At 46.0% G+C, this 15,998-nt stretch overlaps 1 protein-coding gene and 1 long non-coding RNA gene across 2 annotated transcripts; both read left to right on the top strand.

Moving 5' to 3' along the window:
- Positions 1–465: 465 nt before the first annotated feature.
- Positions 466–3,474, top strand: LOC142906009 (uncharacterized). Its single transcript, XR_012930027.1, has 3 exons — positions 466–977; positions 2,581–2,691; positions 3,043–3,474. It is a non-coding gene; the product is annotated as an uncharacterized LOC142906009 (long non-coding RNA).
- Positions 3,475–11,101: 7,627 nt separating this feature from the next.
- Positions 11,102–13,186, top strand: LOC142906029 (exosome complex exonuclease RRP44-like). Its single transcript, XM_076053399.1, has 2 exons — positions 11,102–11,258; positions 12,965–13,186. The coding sequence occupies exons 1-2, from the start codon at positions 11,115–11,117 to the stop codon at positions 13,184–13,186; spliced, it is 366 nt and encodes a 121-aa protein (XP_075909514.1). The 5' UTR covers positions 11,102–11,114.
- Positions 13,187–15,998: the final 2,812 nt, after the last annotated feature.

Here is a 15,998-nt window from a genome sequence, read left to right as displayed (position 1 = left end):
ACACTATGATAATATATGCATTGTCCTTGAGACTGATTGGTCCACACCAGGGACGGCTTTCTTTTGAGCCTCGACCCAATTGGTGCGAGACCAGAGGACGCCAAAAGGCGTACGCATATATTGCAAATATTATCAGTGTGTTTTTGTTTGCATTTTCACCACAAGTATTGTGGTTAATGCACACATGATTCCTTGTAAAAGGTTTCAGTTTTGTTGCCAGAAAAAAGGGGAAAACCCTATTATATTTTGGTACTGGCAAAGGAGGTCTAATGATGGTTGTGACTACTTTGTTAACAAAATGAATGGTCTATTTCCACCTCCAAAATGTAACGTTAAATAACAATTAGGTACATTAGCCCTTTGTTGAAAAAAAAACCCAGTCCAGAAATTGCCCTGCTTGAACATATGTTACTGAAAAACATTGGTTTCAGAAGATTCATGGGCTCATAGTCCTACATTTTAAATTGTTTATTCGTGGTATTAAAACTCTCGTACAGTAAAACCTTGGATTGCGAGCATAATTCGTTCCGGAAACGTGTTTGTAATCCAAAGCACTCGTTTATCAAAGCACTCGTATATCAAAGCACTCGTATATCAGTTGTGATCACGTGACGCTCGGCAGTACAAAGCTGCTCGTATTGCAAGACCCTCGCTCGCTTATAAAATTAATATTTATTAAAAATTTTGCCCGTCTTGTAAAACACTCGCAGACCAAGCTACTCGCAATCCAAGGTTTTACTGTATATGCTGCTCTCTAACAGCACTTGGCCCAGCGGTCTGTTAAGGCTATACGGGGGATCTTTTTTGTCTCCGTGCAGGTGTTGATCCAGGGGCTGCAGCATTTAAACCGCGCGATGCACGACGACATCGTGTGCGTGGAGATGTTCCCCGAGGAGCGCTGGGTTGCCCCCTCCTCGCTGGTCCTGCACGATGAGGGCGTCGCAGGGGACGTTGCAGAAGAGAATGAGGAGGATGTGGTGAGTGGAGCGTCAACACTGCCGAACCAAAATCAAACCCAGACACCTGCAGTGTGCGTGTCTCCCTCCCCGTGGTCGCATGGATTTTTCTCCAGGTCCTCCGGCTTTTCCCTCCACAGTTACAATCTGACATGCACTTAGAGTATTTGGCTGCTATCCATTTCAAATGTGATAAGATACTTCATTGAACTATCATTTGTGGCCAGGTCACTTAAAAAGAGCTATATAGCTCTCAGGGTCCTTACCTGGTGAAGTTATTTAGTTTATTGTTTTTAAATAGTTTTAATATAGTTTAAACAAAGAATAACAACAAAGACTCAACCACTTCAAGAGAAACCTTAAACATAATGAACACCGTGTGACCAGACAACAGTCCACATTAGAGATGCTGTTAGCTTGATTTTGCGTTTATTAAATGACTTTACATTACATTACTTCAAAATCAAGTCAGGAGTGCTAATCATTTCGTACTATTTTTGTATGTACGTAGGGGTTATTTGACCATACTTCGGTGCGGGTTGGTGAAGGGGGGGGGCATAGATCAGGAGCATAGAAGGACAGGACAACAGTTCATTTTGCTGTACTGCGCTCTGCTGCCAGCCATTTTGGCGCAGAGCCTATACCACCTGTTATGCATATCCAGGCTCAACACGGCGTCGCTTCCACGGTCTGAGCTGGGTCACAGGGTGGCCTCTATATTGAATACTAATTTCTTTAGAACTGCTTTTTGTATTTAGGTTGTTGTCCTTTCCGCGCACCTCCGATTAGCATGGTTGGCTGTGTATGGTGCGAAATAAGTTCTACATGCATACATACCACAGTGACAAAATGCAAAACATAATAAAGTACAGCAATGAAGTTAATTGAAATTGGCACGAAAACAACCGTGGTTTATGAAAAGTCGACAATATTGCACAAACATAAACAAGTGTTAGATATTAAATCGCATGTAGTGCAAGTTGGCTTGGGAAGATTATTTATAGACTGATCATTGCACAGTTATACTTATAAAAACGTTACGTAAACATTAAACACATATAGGGTGACTGATGTGCTAAGCAGGTAAGAGAAAATGTCAATCAGTGAAATCATAAAGAATCGAGAGATTAAGCATCAAATTGTGAATTAGATGGGAGGGTAACCTTTGCTGTAGATAATATTGGTCGCAAAAGCCTACGCGTTTTTTTTTTAAACGTGTGGTATCTGATTGGCGTGTTCCGGTTGATTCTATCAATCGCCAGAACTGTTTTAACTTATCAATATTTACGGAGGACTCCTCACTGTGATCTTTTGTCATTTTAACAAAGCGTCAGTCTCATTATTGACATTGATGAGACACAGCATGAAAGCACATCCGCAGGTTAAGCGCTATTGTTTTGGATTGCTCCTTCCCCTTCAAGCCAAATTGTATTGTGTTACCCAGTGAGCTGGTAAAAAAAATAGTTATTTCATTATTTTAGTGTGTGAGAGAGATGCTACTGTGGTGAGTGCTCATTTGAGTTTGTGTTGTCACCTCCTGGTGCTATCCCAGCTGCTGCTGCTGCTGTCGTCGCTCTTGCTTAGATTACGCAACACGATGTTTGTCCTTTGTTTTGGTCTCCAGCTGAAAGCCGAAAGTGGGAAGATGCATCGGCCCACTGGCAAAGTGGTCGGCATCATCAAGCAGAACTGGAGGCCGCTGTGCAGCATGCTCATGCCCAGCCCAATCAAGGAGGTGGGCTGATCTGCATGTGTGTGTGTACGTGTGGGGAGCGGTGATGTAGCGGTTAGCGCGCTGCGCTACGAATCCTGGGACCCGAGTTGGATTATATGTATCGCTCATAACCAATAAACAGCGGCAAATGTCTGAACCTGTCTTGGGCTCTTCCCTAGGTCGACTCGGCCATAAATGAGTATCTGATGTGGCATGTAAACATCAGCGCTGTGGAGACAAAGGCGGTCGGGCATGGTGCTGGCCGTACCCACCCCGTCGTTTGCCGTACCAGCTTGAATAGGTGTGTGCTGACGGCACTCGCCCAAACAGTTTGTTGAATGCCTTACTGGGGGCTCTTTGTGCGTGTTGCAGGCCACCCGCCACCTGTTCACGCCCGCGGACCGCCGCATGCCACGAGTGCGGGTGGAGACAAGACAAGCAGCGTTCCTGCAGGCCCACTGCATCGTGGTGGCCATCGATGGCTGGCTGCGACACTCCCGCTACCCGAACGTACGACTGCACCGTGACGCCCCTGGACTGCATTTCACTTCAATGGATCTTAGAAGTAGCCCCTGTTATGTCTGCTCCTGTGGTTCATCCTTGACCACGAAGGATTTGTATAGATTGCTTGTCTTGTGTGATACCATTAACACAATGAGAAACAAAATTGGTGAAAAGTTAAATATATTGTTAAGATGTATTCTTTGGGTTGTATCTTTGTTTAAACAGATGCCGGTTAATATTCTACATAATGTACGTTAGGTATAAGGTTGGCATTGTGGTTGTGCTTTTCATACCTATTTGCTACTGCACAACCGAGCGGTACCATGGCTGGCACGGTTTTGTAGGCTGCAGGTTGTTTATCCACTGCAAAAGCAGATCCATGCCATGGACGGTCAATGCTTTGAACAAGTCTAGGCACGTGCAGATGACGCTGTGGTGCCACGTCCCTGTGGTGTACCGACTGCCGTCAGACAACGTGTCGCTAGCCCCGCCCCTGGCCCTGCTCGGCCCCCGGATAGATTTGGATGTGCCTTGTGGGGCCAGCATATCACGGTTTGGTTCGGGTTCGACACGGCAAAAAGCCAGTGGGTGACCACAGACACCTCGAGAGCTCTGCGGTGTCTGGGTTCCAATGTACTAGTGGAAAAGGCATACCGGTGACGATTGGCCACGTATGTGCATATGCATGTTGAACTTCTTCCGTACCATACGTAGACAACCGTGCTAATCGTCGGTGTGCTTGTGCAGGGCCATTTTGTGCGCTCTCTGGGCGAATGTGGGGATAAGGAGACGGAGACAGAGGTGCTGCTGCTGGAGCACGACGTGCCACACCAGCCCTTCAGCCAGGCCGTACTTGCATGCCTGCCAACTCCCACGTTCAGCATCACAGCAGAGGTACGCATGAGACGTATGACGATATGTCAATTCATCGATTGAGTTCAATTCTTACGCCTGCGGTGTGTTGGTGTGTTTGGTCGTGCATGTGAGAATCCTTTACTTCAATGTTCTTTATTACAAGGCCCACGGGCCACTGGTGGCCCCTGGTGGCCTTTGATGTGGCCCATAACGTGTGGCCCCCGACGTATAGGCCTTCGACAATAGACAAATGTGAAAACACCCCCCATCATCATCATCGTGCTGTCAAACCTCAACAGTATCAAGATGTTTGGCCTGCGTAGAATACCTTCTAGAGGGCCTCTCTGGAGCTCTCCCTCCAGTCGAGGTCCTTCCGCTGCACTGGCATGAACGAGAAGCCACGGGGCTCTACACCTTTACCGCAGACCGTATATAGAAAAGCCGTCGACCTGAAAGAAAGTCGATGGCTCGGACACATCATCGTAAGAAGAGAGGAAATTCACATCGGAGGAAGGAAGGCGACGGACTTATGGAAGCACCAGGGCAGAGACCCGAGAGGCAGGCCTCGAGAGATGCGGATCAAAGTGGTGAGCCAGGATGTGGAGGACTCTGCAGTAGCCGTGGAGATAGTCCAGTACAGAAATTAATGGAGCAAGGGGACTACAGACTTTTTTCCTATAACGCTGTACTTGCGTTCCTGAAGAACACCGAATTGTGGAAAAATCGCATAATTAATAATATAGGGTAAAGCACAGTCCGCGATAACACGTGAGATGCGTACGCAGGCTTAACAAAGACTTCGGGTACGTGAGTAGCATTTAGAAGCATCTACAAGCATCCCGCCTTGTGTGATGCTACACCGAGGCAACCGTACAACCGCTTATTCTGCCTCGCACAACGCAGTTCTGTTCACTCGATCGCCTTTTATCCAATTCGCATCCATGTTATGAAAAAAATGTGTTCCCTAATGCATTCATCGCATTATATCTAATTCACGATATGAAAACACGCAGAGTTATAGGAGAACGGACTGTACTTTCAAAATATTCAGTCGCCTATTGAGAAGATAGAACGCCATTAGAATGAAGTTGGTTTACCCATGTATGGCTCACCCTGTGTTTTTTTGTTGTAAGGCAGCGTTTTGTTGAACCTGGTGCTGTGTGTGTCCCGTACAAGGACCAGGCTGGCAGGGAGGACCTCCGTGCGTTGTCCATCTGCAGTGTGGATCCTCCAGGCTGCACAGACATTGACGATGCCCTACACTGCAAACCGCTCGACAATGGGAATACCGAGGTATTCATTTGGTGGTGGTAATCGTGGTCACGGTCGCGGTAATTCGTGCCTATTCCTTTCATGGTTTTGTCAATGCTAGCAGAGGTGACAAGGGGAGTTTAGTGGCACAATGATAAGTGCACTGCACATTCATCCTGTCAAGCTGGTTTAGATTCCCAGTCATGGCTAACACCGGTACAGAGTGATATCTAAAAAAACTGCCCAAGTTCTCCCCTTCACCACCTGCATTGACCATCTTAATAAAGCAAGGTCAAATGACAATCGCGACCCATTACGGCATGGAGAAGCCCTCATCCTGCAGTGGATTGACAAAGGGGTGGACAATATTCCTGTTATTAAGTTTCCAAACATTGTTGCCTTAGTGCCCGTATTCTTGGCCTCTGCTCGGCTCAGGACTGACTTCAACATGGCTCGGTTCTTGCTTGATCTGCTCCGTTGCCTCCAAAGAAGCATGAGTGGCTCAGCTGTGCCTTGGCTCAGGCTCAGCTCACGGAAATTCTGAGCGTGGCTGGGATCATGCAGAGACATACGAGGAGGCACAAGGGACACAGAGGCTCAGGGCTGGAACCATGCTTAGAGGCAGCTCGGGTTTTAAGCGTTGCTTTGATGTGGCTTATTGAAAATTAGAATCAGAATATTTATACTGGAGGAATCCGATGAGCTATAAAGCTATTTTTCACATGTCCAGTAGAGGCAGGTAAGAACATTACAACAACAAACAGTACAAAAACATCATAGTAGTGCAAAGTACAAGAAAGATAAACAAATAACCCAAACACAAACAAATACAACGAAACCATCCCCATCCTACCAGGCAAAGCCCACTGAGGTATTGATTTATTTTTGATTAGTGACCTGGCCACAAATGAATAGCTCAACAAAGTGGCCCATCATTTGGACATTTATAGCAGCCAAAATAATATAAATAATCTCAATGCATGTTGCGCGAGAGCCAAGCCTGAGCCAAGCCATGGCTAAGACCCCACTGGCCTAAGTGTCCACGTCACTGGCCGAATGCCTGGTTCACAATGAATGCACCAGGTAGTAATGGATGTGCATTTCATTTCACATTATTGTGCTTTGGTTGGAGTGGCTATGGTGGAGGTTATGCATGCATGTGGAGTGAGCGACTTCCGACAGACGTCTAGTAGAAGGCTTCTTATTTATTAAAAGCACACAGAGCGATACACTTCGTAACGCGGCTACACCTAGGCTGTACAAACACGCAGCCCATCTGCGTCCTGCGTAGCTACGCTTGCTGGTTGACGAGCGTAGCGGCGGAGACAGAGCTGCTCTTGCAGAAGAACCAGCCACGTGGTCGAAGACGAAGAGATGACGATGGTAGCGACGCAACCAGGACCCAGACCCCACGCTAACAGCCCCGAAGCTCTGATTCGGTGCTCTTTATATCTGCCTGGAGTGGCCAAGCTCCACCTCTGGCCACGACCCCTTTCTAGAACCTTCTAGGCCCTTCGGGATGGTTCCCTGAGCTTCTCGACTGACTCCGCCGTTGACCTTTACCCCAGATACGCCCCTTCATAATAAGGCATTATGTAATGCAGCTATAACCTTAATTACCCTTACAGGCCGGCAGGTATCACCCTGTCATTACACATCCGTGCATGTGAGGGTGGTGACGGTGTATTAATGTGTGTTCTAGGTTGGGGTACACATCGCCGATGTGAGCTACTTTATCCGACCGGGGAATGCCTTGGATGAGTAGGTATCTCTGCGTGGGACCACAGTTTACCTGTGTGAGAAGGTGAGATGTGGATTTCTTCTTGCCACAATATCCAGTTTTTACGACCCGCCGATTTCATCCTTTCATTCTTAACTTTACGACATGATGTAAAATATTATGATGTAACGATCATCGCGGTACCAGTTTCCCCACAACTGTAATTGTATTTGACATTTTCACCACATTTTTTTTGCGTGCTTTTCAGTACTTCCCGTATGAATAACGATAACTTAAAAATGAATTAGAATAAAAAAATGTGCAACAACAATGCGAAATATCTCTCATGATGTTTTAAACGAGGTGATTTTTGTGGATTTCTTATCATATGATGTACCGTGACATCGTGAGCGGCAGGCTATCGGCGCAGTGGTAACACTCGTGCCTTGCAGCAAGGAGACGCTGGGTTTGATTACTCAACTCTTGTGCCTTTTTGCTTGCAGTTTTGTTTGTTCTCCCCCCTGTTAGTGAATGGGTTTCCTCTGGATTCATCAGATTTCCTCTAAATAAAACCCATACAATCTTAACTGGCATTCGCGAAAACATCTCCTTGCTGAACAGTTACCTGCAGGTGACTTAATCACGTGTGGGTTTGCTTGCAAAACACTCGTTGAGTTGGTGCATATGTATTTGCCAGATTGTGTTTATTGACAGAGAAGTGGTTGCGTTTATGTGTTTGTGCGCCTGCAGAGGATTGATATGGTGCCAGAGTTATTGAGCTCAAACCTGTGTTCCTTGAGATCCAACGTCGACCGGTGAGATGCACCAACAACGGTTAACTCACGAGTGCGCACATTGCAACCCATACTCAGCAGCTAACGTGCATTGTTGCCAGGTGCACATGTAATCCCATGATGCGTGGCACTGTTAAAGTGTCATTGTACAGATCCACACAAGCATGTGTACATACATAAGCAGCATGTGTACATACATAAGCAGCCAAACCAGGATGGCACAATGGTAACACGTGTCTCACAGCAAGAATGGCCTAGGATTGATGCCCAACTTGGTTGCCTTTCCATGTAGATTTTGTATGTTCTCCCCCTATTTAGCATGGGTTGACTCCAGGTTATCAGGTTTCCTCTCATCGCTAACATAAACGTGTTTTACTACTATGATCCTTAACCAAGGAAAGCCTCACTGAATCTCATAACTTCGGGAGGGTACAGCAAAGCTTTTGCAGTCAAACAATGGTTGCTACGTATATATTCCAGTTGAGTAATTTGTAACAACCCAAACCGGTATTTGGCCAAACATCACGCTGCTGAAAGAATGACTCGACTACCAAAAACTTGGCAAGACCCTCCTGAAAAAGAGTCTCGAGACTTTGCGAGGCTTTCCTGAGTGAACACCCTGCACCACTCCAATGACGACGACTCCGCCACTCGACGGTCAATGGCGACGGTGCATGTGCTGTGCGCGTGCAGGCTGGCGTTCTCGTGCATATGGGAGATGACTCCAAAGGCTGAGATCGTGAGCACACGTTTTACCAAGAGCATCATCAATTCCAAGGTGATTTCCCCCCCTCCCCCACAGACGTTCAGTTTTTGTAAAACTCTCGTTGGCTTTCACGTGTATTGTATCGGTGCCTTGCTATGTTAGTGCAGTTGAGGTTTCCGGATGGCTGAGAGGTCAGAGCGTTGAGCTTGCACCTCTGGGTTCACAAGTGTAGCGAGATGAACCGGGTTCACAAGTGGTAGTATGTATGTTGAACTTCTTTCGCACCGTACGTAGCCAACTGTGCTACTCGGAGGTGCGAGGTAGGACATCAAAGTAGTGAGTTGATGGTCTCTGTCCAGTCAACAATCACTCCACAAAACGCAGGGTTTTTTTAGGTTAGATCGTGTAAATATGTAAATGTGTCATTAAACCCACCCCCACCCGACACAGCCAACTAATAAGGGTTGTCACGTAAACAGAACATGCCAATTCGTCACGAGTACAGCACACGGGTGTGTTGTACCAGTGACGAATTGGCCACGTTCTGTTTATGTGACAACCCTTACTAGTCGGCTGTGTCGGGTGGTGGCGGGTTTAACGACACATTTATGTATTTACACAATCTAACCCAAAAAACCTGTATTATGGATGATATTGGTCACGAAAGCCTACGTGTTAAACTCACTGCACAAAAGACCAAATTACATTGCACTAAATTTGGTTAAATTCCAGCTTTGAGAATTCAAAAAATATCAATTTTGCTGTCTTTGGGTGAGCGTAACCCTCAGTGGTCATCGGGAGCCACGTAGACATCTGTTGAGTCCTGGCTTGGGCTTGGATGAGGCGTAGGCATTGTGTAATTGCAAGGACCCCATGGTTCACCCGTGGTGTGTTCATCGTATCCCCGCAGGCGTCTCTGACGTACGCAGAGGCTCAGCTAATGATGGACGACGCCGGGCGGAAGGACCCGGTCACCAGCAGCTTGCGTGGCCTCAACTCCCTGGCCAAGATCCTCAAGCAGAGGCGCATTCAAAACGGGTAACTCATTGTCAAGATCCTCATCCCCTCCACCGCCTCTGGAGCGCTGAGCAGTATTAATGGGTGCACCACATTTAGTCGATCGGCAGGTCGCCTGTGGCGCAGTAAAGTGTGGTTACTCCCGTGTCTTCTAAGACATCCGGCCAGCGTGGAAGAGTTGGCTAAAATACATTGAGAGGGACTGTAAAAGGGTGTATCACTTAGAGGGGCCCCCTCTTATGGGAGCCCCCTTCTTCCAGCAGTGGCTTGAGCAAGCAATTGCAAAGCTGCACCTGTAGCTTTTTTTGACCCCATGATGCATGAGGCTTGGGTGAATACCATGCACAAACAAGTGTTACAGGATTCATACTCTTTGTTTTTTTTCAGTAAAGTCACGTAGGTAAAACTATAAAATAAAATAACAACTAAATTAAATCACGACATTTCGGGCGCAACACAAGCGTCCTTCTTCAGGTGGGACAACCACAGCCAGAAACAATTGCTGAAGTGGGCAAAAAAGGGCTGTTGTAACAAGAGGCTATATAGGTAAGAGAGTGGGGGGGAGCAAGGGGGGAGAGATAGAGAGGGGGGGTGTGGGGTAGGGGAAGTGGGGTGCTGCTAGAGGGATTAAAGGGGCGAGCACGGCAAAATGCCGGGGGGGGGGGGGGAAGTGAGCAGGGCTGGGAGTGGGAGGCTGAAGAAGCTGGAGATGCGGAAATGAAGGCAACAATAAATAAGTTAAGGTTTTACCTGGTTAATAACATCCTTCTAGATTGGAGTGTTACAGGCTGCTGCGGGGCTACATTGTGGGCAATAGAGGACAATGCAGTGACATAAATTGTTTTACTCTACTTAATGCTCCCATGTCTGTGCTCCCCCACCTTTGCCAACGCATACTGACCACCACGGTTAAGTACGGTAAAACCACCCCACGACCCGCATGACATGGGGCGGCCCTCATCCAGCAGTGGATTGACTTAACGAGCTGTGCATGTTCAACTCAAATATCTGTGTTTGTGAAGTGTCTTATATTAAGATTCTGTGTTGTTTTGGCTGGACATGATAATCGCTCATGTCCCTTCTCCACCCGTAGGGCATTGACTCTGGCATCCCCTGAGGTCCAATTCCACATGGACAGCGAAACCCACGACCCGATCGACCTGCAGACCAAGGAACTCAAGTGAGTCTCGTCAACAAGACACCTCCCATGACTGCAATCCGACTGTTGTGCAGATCTCTCTATCAGAATCAAAATATATATTTCTACTGGAAGAATCCGATGAGCTATAAAGCTCTTTTTTCACAGATGTCCAGTTGGGGCAGGTCACAACGTTACAACAACAAACAATACAAGCACACGTTAGGATTGCAAAGTATTGGAAAGGTAAACAAATAACTTAAACAAATATACAAATAAAACTAAACTATTTTTATCTTACCAAGTAAAACCCTGACCACAAATGATAGCTGAACAAAGTGGCTTATCACGTGGGAAATTTATAATCAGCAAAATAATCTAAGATAAAGATTCTTGACCCTTGTGATTGATGTGTTGTGGTGGCGGAAACTGGTGCGTGTACACAGGGAGACCAACTCGATGGTGGAGGAGTTCATGTTGCTCGCCAACATCTCCGTGGCGGAGCGCATCGTAGACGAATTCCCCGAGTGTGCGCTGCTCCCACGCCACCCGGCGCCTCCGCCTTCCAACTACGACATCTTGGTGAAGGCGGCGAAATCAAAGGTAGAGTTAGAACCCCTTTTAACGACCACCCTTGTTAACTAATCGCTTAACAACAGGCCTCCATCGAGCTCAATGTGTAGGCTTAACCGACCATTTCCCTGTTAACGACGGGCTGTTGTAGGTACAGTAAATATGAATTAATGCCACGTAGAAGGGAAACAATAAAATAATAAAAATATAAAACAATAAAATTCTCACGACGTTTCGACTGCAACACAAGTAATCATCATCAGGTGTGAAAACCACAACAAGAAAATTTGAAAAAAGTGGCAGTTATTTTTTACGTTAGCACCACGGAGAGAGATTTGACAGTTTGGTCAGATGGACGAGTCCATCTATGTTCGGAAAAGAGGAGGGGGGAGACAAAAAATAATGGATGTGTTCTGACAGCCACCTTAAGCGTGATCAATCAATTAAGACCCGAAATGGTTTATCAAATCTCTCTCCGTGGTGCTAACGTTAAAATAACTCCCGCTTTTTTCAAATTTTCTTGTTGTGGTTTTCACACCTGATGATGATTGCTTGTGTTGCAGTCGAAACGTCGTGAGAATTTTATTGTTTTATATTTTTATTATTTCATTGTTTCCCTTCTACGTGAATTTACCGAAAGAACCAAGAATATGAATCCCTGCAGTCACGAAAGCTTTAAATCAAAATGAATTAATGCATTTATTGACAGTGTTTATTTTAATATGATGTGTTTATAATGTTAGTATTTTTATGTATTAATATCCATTGTTTAAATATTATAGAGTACGTTTTTTGGGTGAACAAGGGAAACTTTCGATGCTATCGGAACGAATTAAGCTTTTAACACGTATTTCCTATACTTGCTTAATGACCAAATCTTTCAATGCTCGGGTTCGTGGAACCAATTACCGTCTTTAAGAGGGGTTCTACTGTCTCTAGATTGCTGTTAACCTTCCTTCAATATCATCCTCCTCGCAAGGAATTCAGAGGTTGCCGGGTGGCTCAAATTTTTGTTTGAGGTCTTTTGGTTTAACCGGGTGAGAACTTAAGAGACCATAATAGTCTCATTTGCAAGGGTCACCTGGGTCACCCTATGACCCAGAGATTACAGCTGGGACCCTGGCTTCAAAATCCAGCAGCCGCATTGAACATACTGTGTTATCAAGTGTAGGGAGTTGAAGGACTCGGCTCGTTTCCCAGCTACTCCACAGAAATAAGCAACAAAAAACCATCACGATAAATGTAGTACTGTATTTAATTTTAGATCAATTCCAGCACTGAAATGTTGAAATATCAGGTCGACTTATTGTGATGAACATTATGCTCAAAATGGGTGGGAATGTGCTACCCCCTACTGTGAAGCAGAGGTGTCTTGAAACGATGTCAGTATTGGCCTGAGCGAGCAATTGCAGGGCTGCACCTTTTACCTTTATCTTGAGATGTAGCCGTATAGTTTCCACTCGCCCTTAAAGGCAGAACAACTCAAAAGGTGTGACGAACCACAGACAACGCTGGAAGGCAGCCAGGCACTGTGCCAGATGTAGATTAATCCACTTGCTGTACTGCCTTCTCCTGGCAAGCCAGGTTATGGAAACCTGAATGCCCACAGGAAATGCGCTGAATAACGTTTTCTTTCCAATACACCACAACCCTTGCTGCTTCCCCAGCACTGAACTACAAGCCACGTGCGGGATAGTCACCTCACAAATGCCGGTGTGCCCGATTTTTTTGCGCAGAACATCGAGATCCAGGTGGACTCGGCTAAGGCGTTGGCCGAGTCCCTGGACCGGGCGGCGGTGCCGGGAGCGCCACCATACCTCAACACTCTGCTGCGCATCCTGGCCACGCGCTGCATGATGCAGGCCATCTACTTCTGCTCCGGCATGGAGCCCAACACCCACCACTACGGGCTCGCCACCGCCATCTACACCCACTTCACGTCGCCCATTCGACGGTGACGTGCTCTGGCTCCGATTAGCACGGTTGGCTACGTACGGTGCGAATGAAGTTCAACGTACAACTTGTATATCTTTTTTCTATTATTTACTTTTAGTGATTTGTTTACCTTTCCTATTCTTAGCACTCCTATCATCTACCTAGTGGACATCTGTCAAAAAGAGCTTTTATCGCGAATCGGATTTCTCCAGGATAAAGATTCAGATTTTTACTCATTTTTCTAAAAGGTCCTATAAACGGGAAGTTTGGCCAATTCCTTAAATGGTTGTTTGGCTTGTGTTGGAGAAAAACTAGAGGATCCGGAGAACACCAACGCCTACAAAGAGCGTGACAGTGTTCCACGTGCAGAATCAAGAATCCATTGCCGTGTTGCAGCGGTGGCCAAAAGTGAATTGCAATTCTGCCATGGATCGCTAACGATTTTGTTGTGGATCTTAAATAAGAACACAGATATGAGCAGGCAGCAATTTGCGTTACATCTGATGACAAATAAAAAAATCTTCATACATTAACAAAGATAATTTCCACCAGCAGATGGTGCTAGAACGTGGTATGTCCAGAGTACAGTATTCTATCACAGCGTTAAATCCATCTGAGTCATTGTTTGCGTAGCTTTCTGGTGGATCGTGAAACCCGCTGAGATCCACCAGAATGAATCGCGGTGCTTGGTGGATTAATACCGCTGCTCCGTTGGCATCTCGTGGCCATACCGCAGCCTGTATCTACTGTAAATTTAATCTTCATATTAAATAGAGGCTACAACAAATGTGAATATTGTTGTTGTTGTCTCCCTGTACCGTTACAGATACTCGGATGTGATTGTGTACCGGCTGCTGGCCGTGTGCGTGGGCGCCGACCCCACGTACCCGGCGCTCACCGACAAGCTGGGAGTGCACAGACTGCGTGAGTCTCGGGATCAGTATGAGACTGGGGACCATGGTGCATCATCATCAATACATCGATTACAAGCATTTCTTGAGGCGGCCCCATACCTGTGCGATAAGTGTAACTTGGTTGCATGCAACTGAATCGGGTTAGATCGCGTAAATATATAAATGTCATTAAAACCCGGCACCACTTGGCACAGCCATCTAGTAAGGGTTATCACGTAAACAGAACATGCCAATTTGTCACTAGTCCAGCACACCGGTGTGTTGGCGAGCCAAGCCACAAGATTTACAATCTGAGTACGACGTTTCGCCAGTAATTACAACTAGCTTCATCAGGCGACAGCCAGATTTGTGGAGAAGTTCACATGTTTCGTTCCTAAAAATAGAGGCATAGATGTGGTGACCACACTTCTGTGAGCCCTTTGATCTTGTCCTTCCTGTCCATTGTGTATTAAAATAGCGTATCAACAGTAATCCCTATTGAAGTATGGTACTCTGTATAGACATGCATTTACACAATGTATTATTTGATGATTTGCTTCCACGCAGCACTAAGTTAGTAGCTATCGAAACGGTTAAAATTATTTTTATTTCTTTCAATTTCGACAAATTCTCTAATTAGTTTTGGCCAGTCGTAGCTAGTTTTGCTCAGAACTTCAACATTATCAAAATTAATTGAGTGTTCTTGTTGGCACGCGTGTATTTAATATTTATCTGATATTCTTTTAGTCCCGTGCTGATCATTCGTCCTGTTTGCCCGACATAACATTGGCCATAAGTGCAGTTAATCCTGTACAAACCTTCTGTTGATAGCTTCGGTAATACATATTTTGTACCAGAAGTCGAGTTCAAGAAACATAAGTACGTTTTTATTACAACTTAAATATATATACATATATAAATATACATGTCCATCCAACCACATCTCAATGTCTATGTCTGGGAGAACACGCTAGTTTATCCCTCTGCGGAGTCTCCACCACTTTTCTTTCTTTTTGTTTCCCAGCTGCTGGTCTTGGCGCTCCTTCCCTCTGTCTCCTCCTCGTTCATTCTCCTCTTCCTCATCTTTCTCCAGCTGCCGTGTGCAGCACAGGAAGCTCCAAGTCCAACGCCAGAAACTGTCCTTTCTCTCTCCCTTAGAAGATGGGATGTGCCTAATCTCTTTCTTTTCTTCCTGAACACTCTGACCTCAAAGGTTGCTCACATCTTCCTTCCTCATTCACCACTTCCTGCTTTGTATCGTCTTCAATCGTGTCGACCTCCTTCAGCTCTACCTCATTTGCCTCTAACTCAATAGCTCCTACTTCTTTTGCCTCTACCTCTATTGCCTCTACATCATTCGCCTCTACCAAAATCGCCTCACTCTCCTCCACCTCAATAGCCCCTACCTCCACTTCTACCTCAATCACCTCTACGCCATTCGCCTCTAACTCATTCGGCTCTACCTCCATAACCACCTCCTGCTTGGCCTCTCCTTCAATCTCCTCTACCTCTTTTGCCACTTCCTGGATGGCATCTACTTCATATGCTTCAACCCCTTTTGCCCCTTCCTGCTTTATCTCCTCCACCACGTTCTCAACTTTTTTTGCCATTTCCTGTTTGGCCTTTACCTCATTCGTATCTACCTCATTGATCAAGACCTGCATGGCCTTTTCTTCGATCGTGTCGACCTGAATTGCCTCGACCTGTTTCACCAATTCCTGCTTTGTATCTCTCTCAATCCCTTCTACGACATTGGCCACTAACTCTTTCACCACTTCCTGCTTGGCCACTGCATCTACCTCAATCACCTCTACCTCACTCGCCACTTCCTTCTTGGGCTCTCCATCATTCCCCTCTCCCTCAATCTCGTTGTCCTTCATCTCTTCTACTTCTCGAACTTTCATCTCAGTCCTTCGTAGCTTCCTATTCCTACGTTTACTCT

Source organism: Petromyzon marinus, chromosome 61 (assembly GCF_048934315.1).
Source record: "Petromyzon marinus isolate PM22_M1 ecotype Great Lakes invasive population chromosome 61, UKy_Petmar_22M1.pri1.0, whole genome shotgun sequence".
NCBI lineage: Eukaryota > Metazoa > Chordata > Hyperoartia > Petromyzontiformes > Petromyzontidae > Petromyzon > Petromyzon marinus.
The sequence above is the reverse complement of the archived record's forward strand: the minus strand, read 5'-3'. Positions and strand labels throughout refer to the sequence as shown.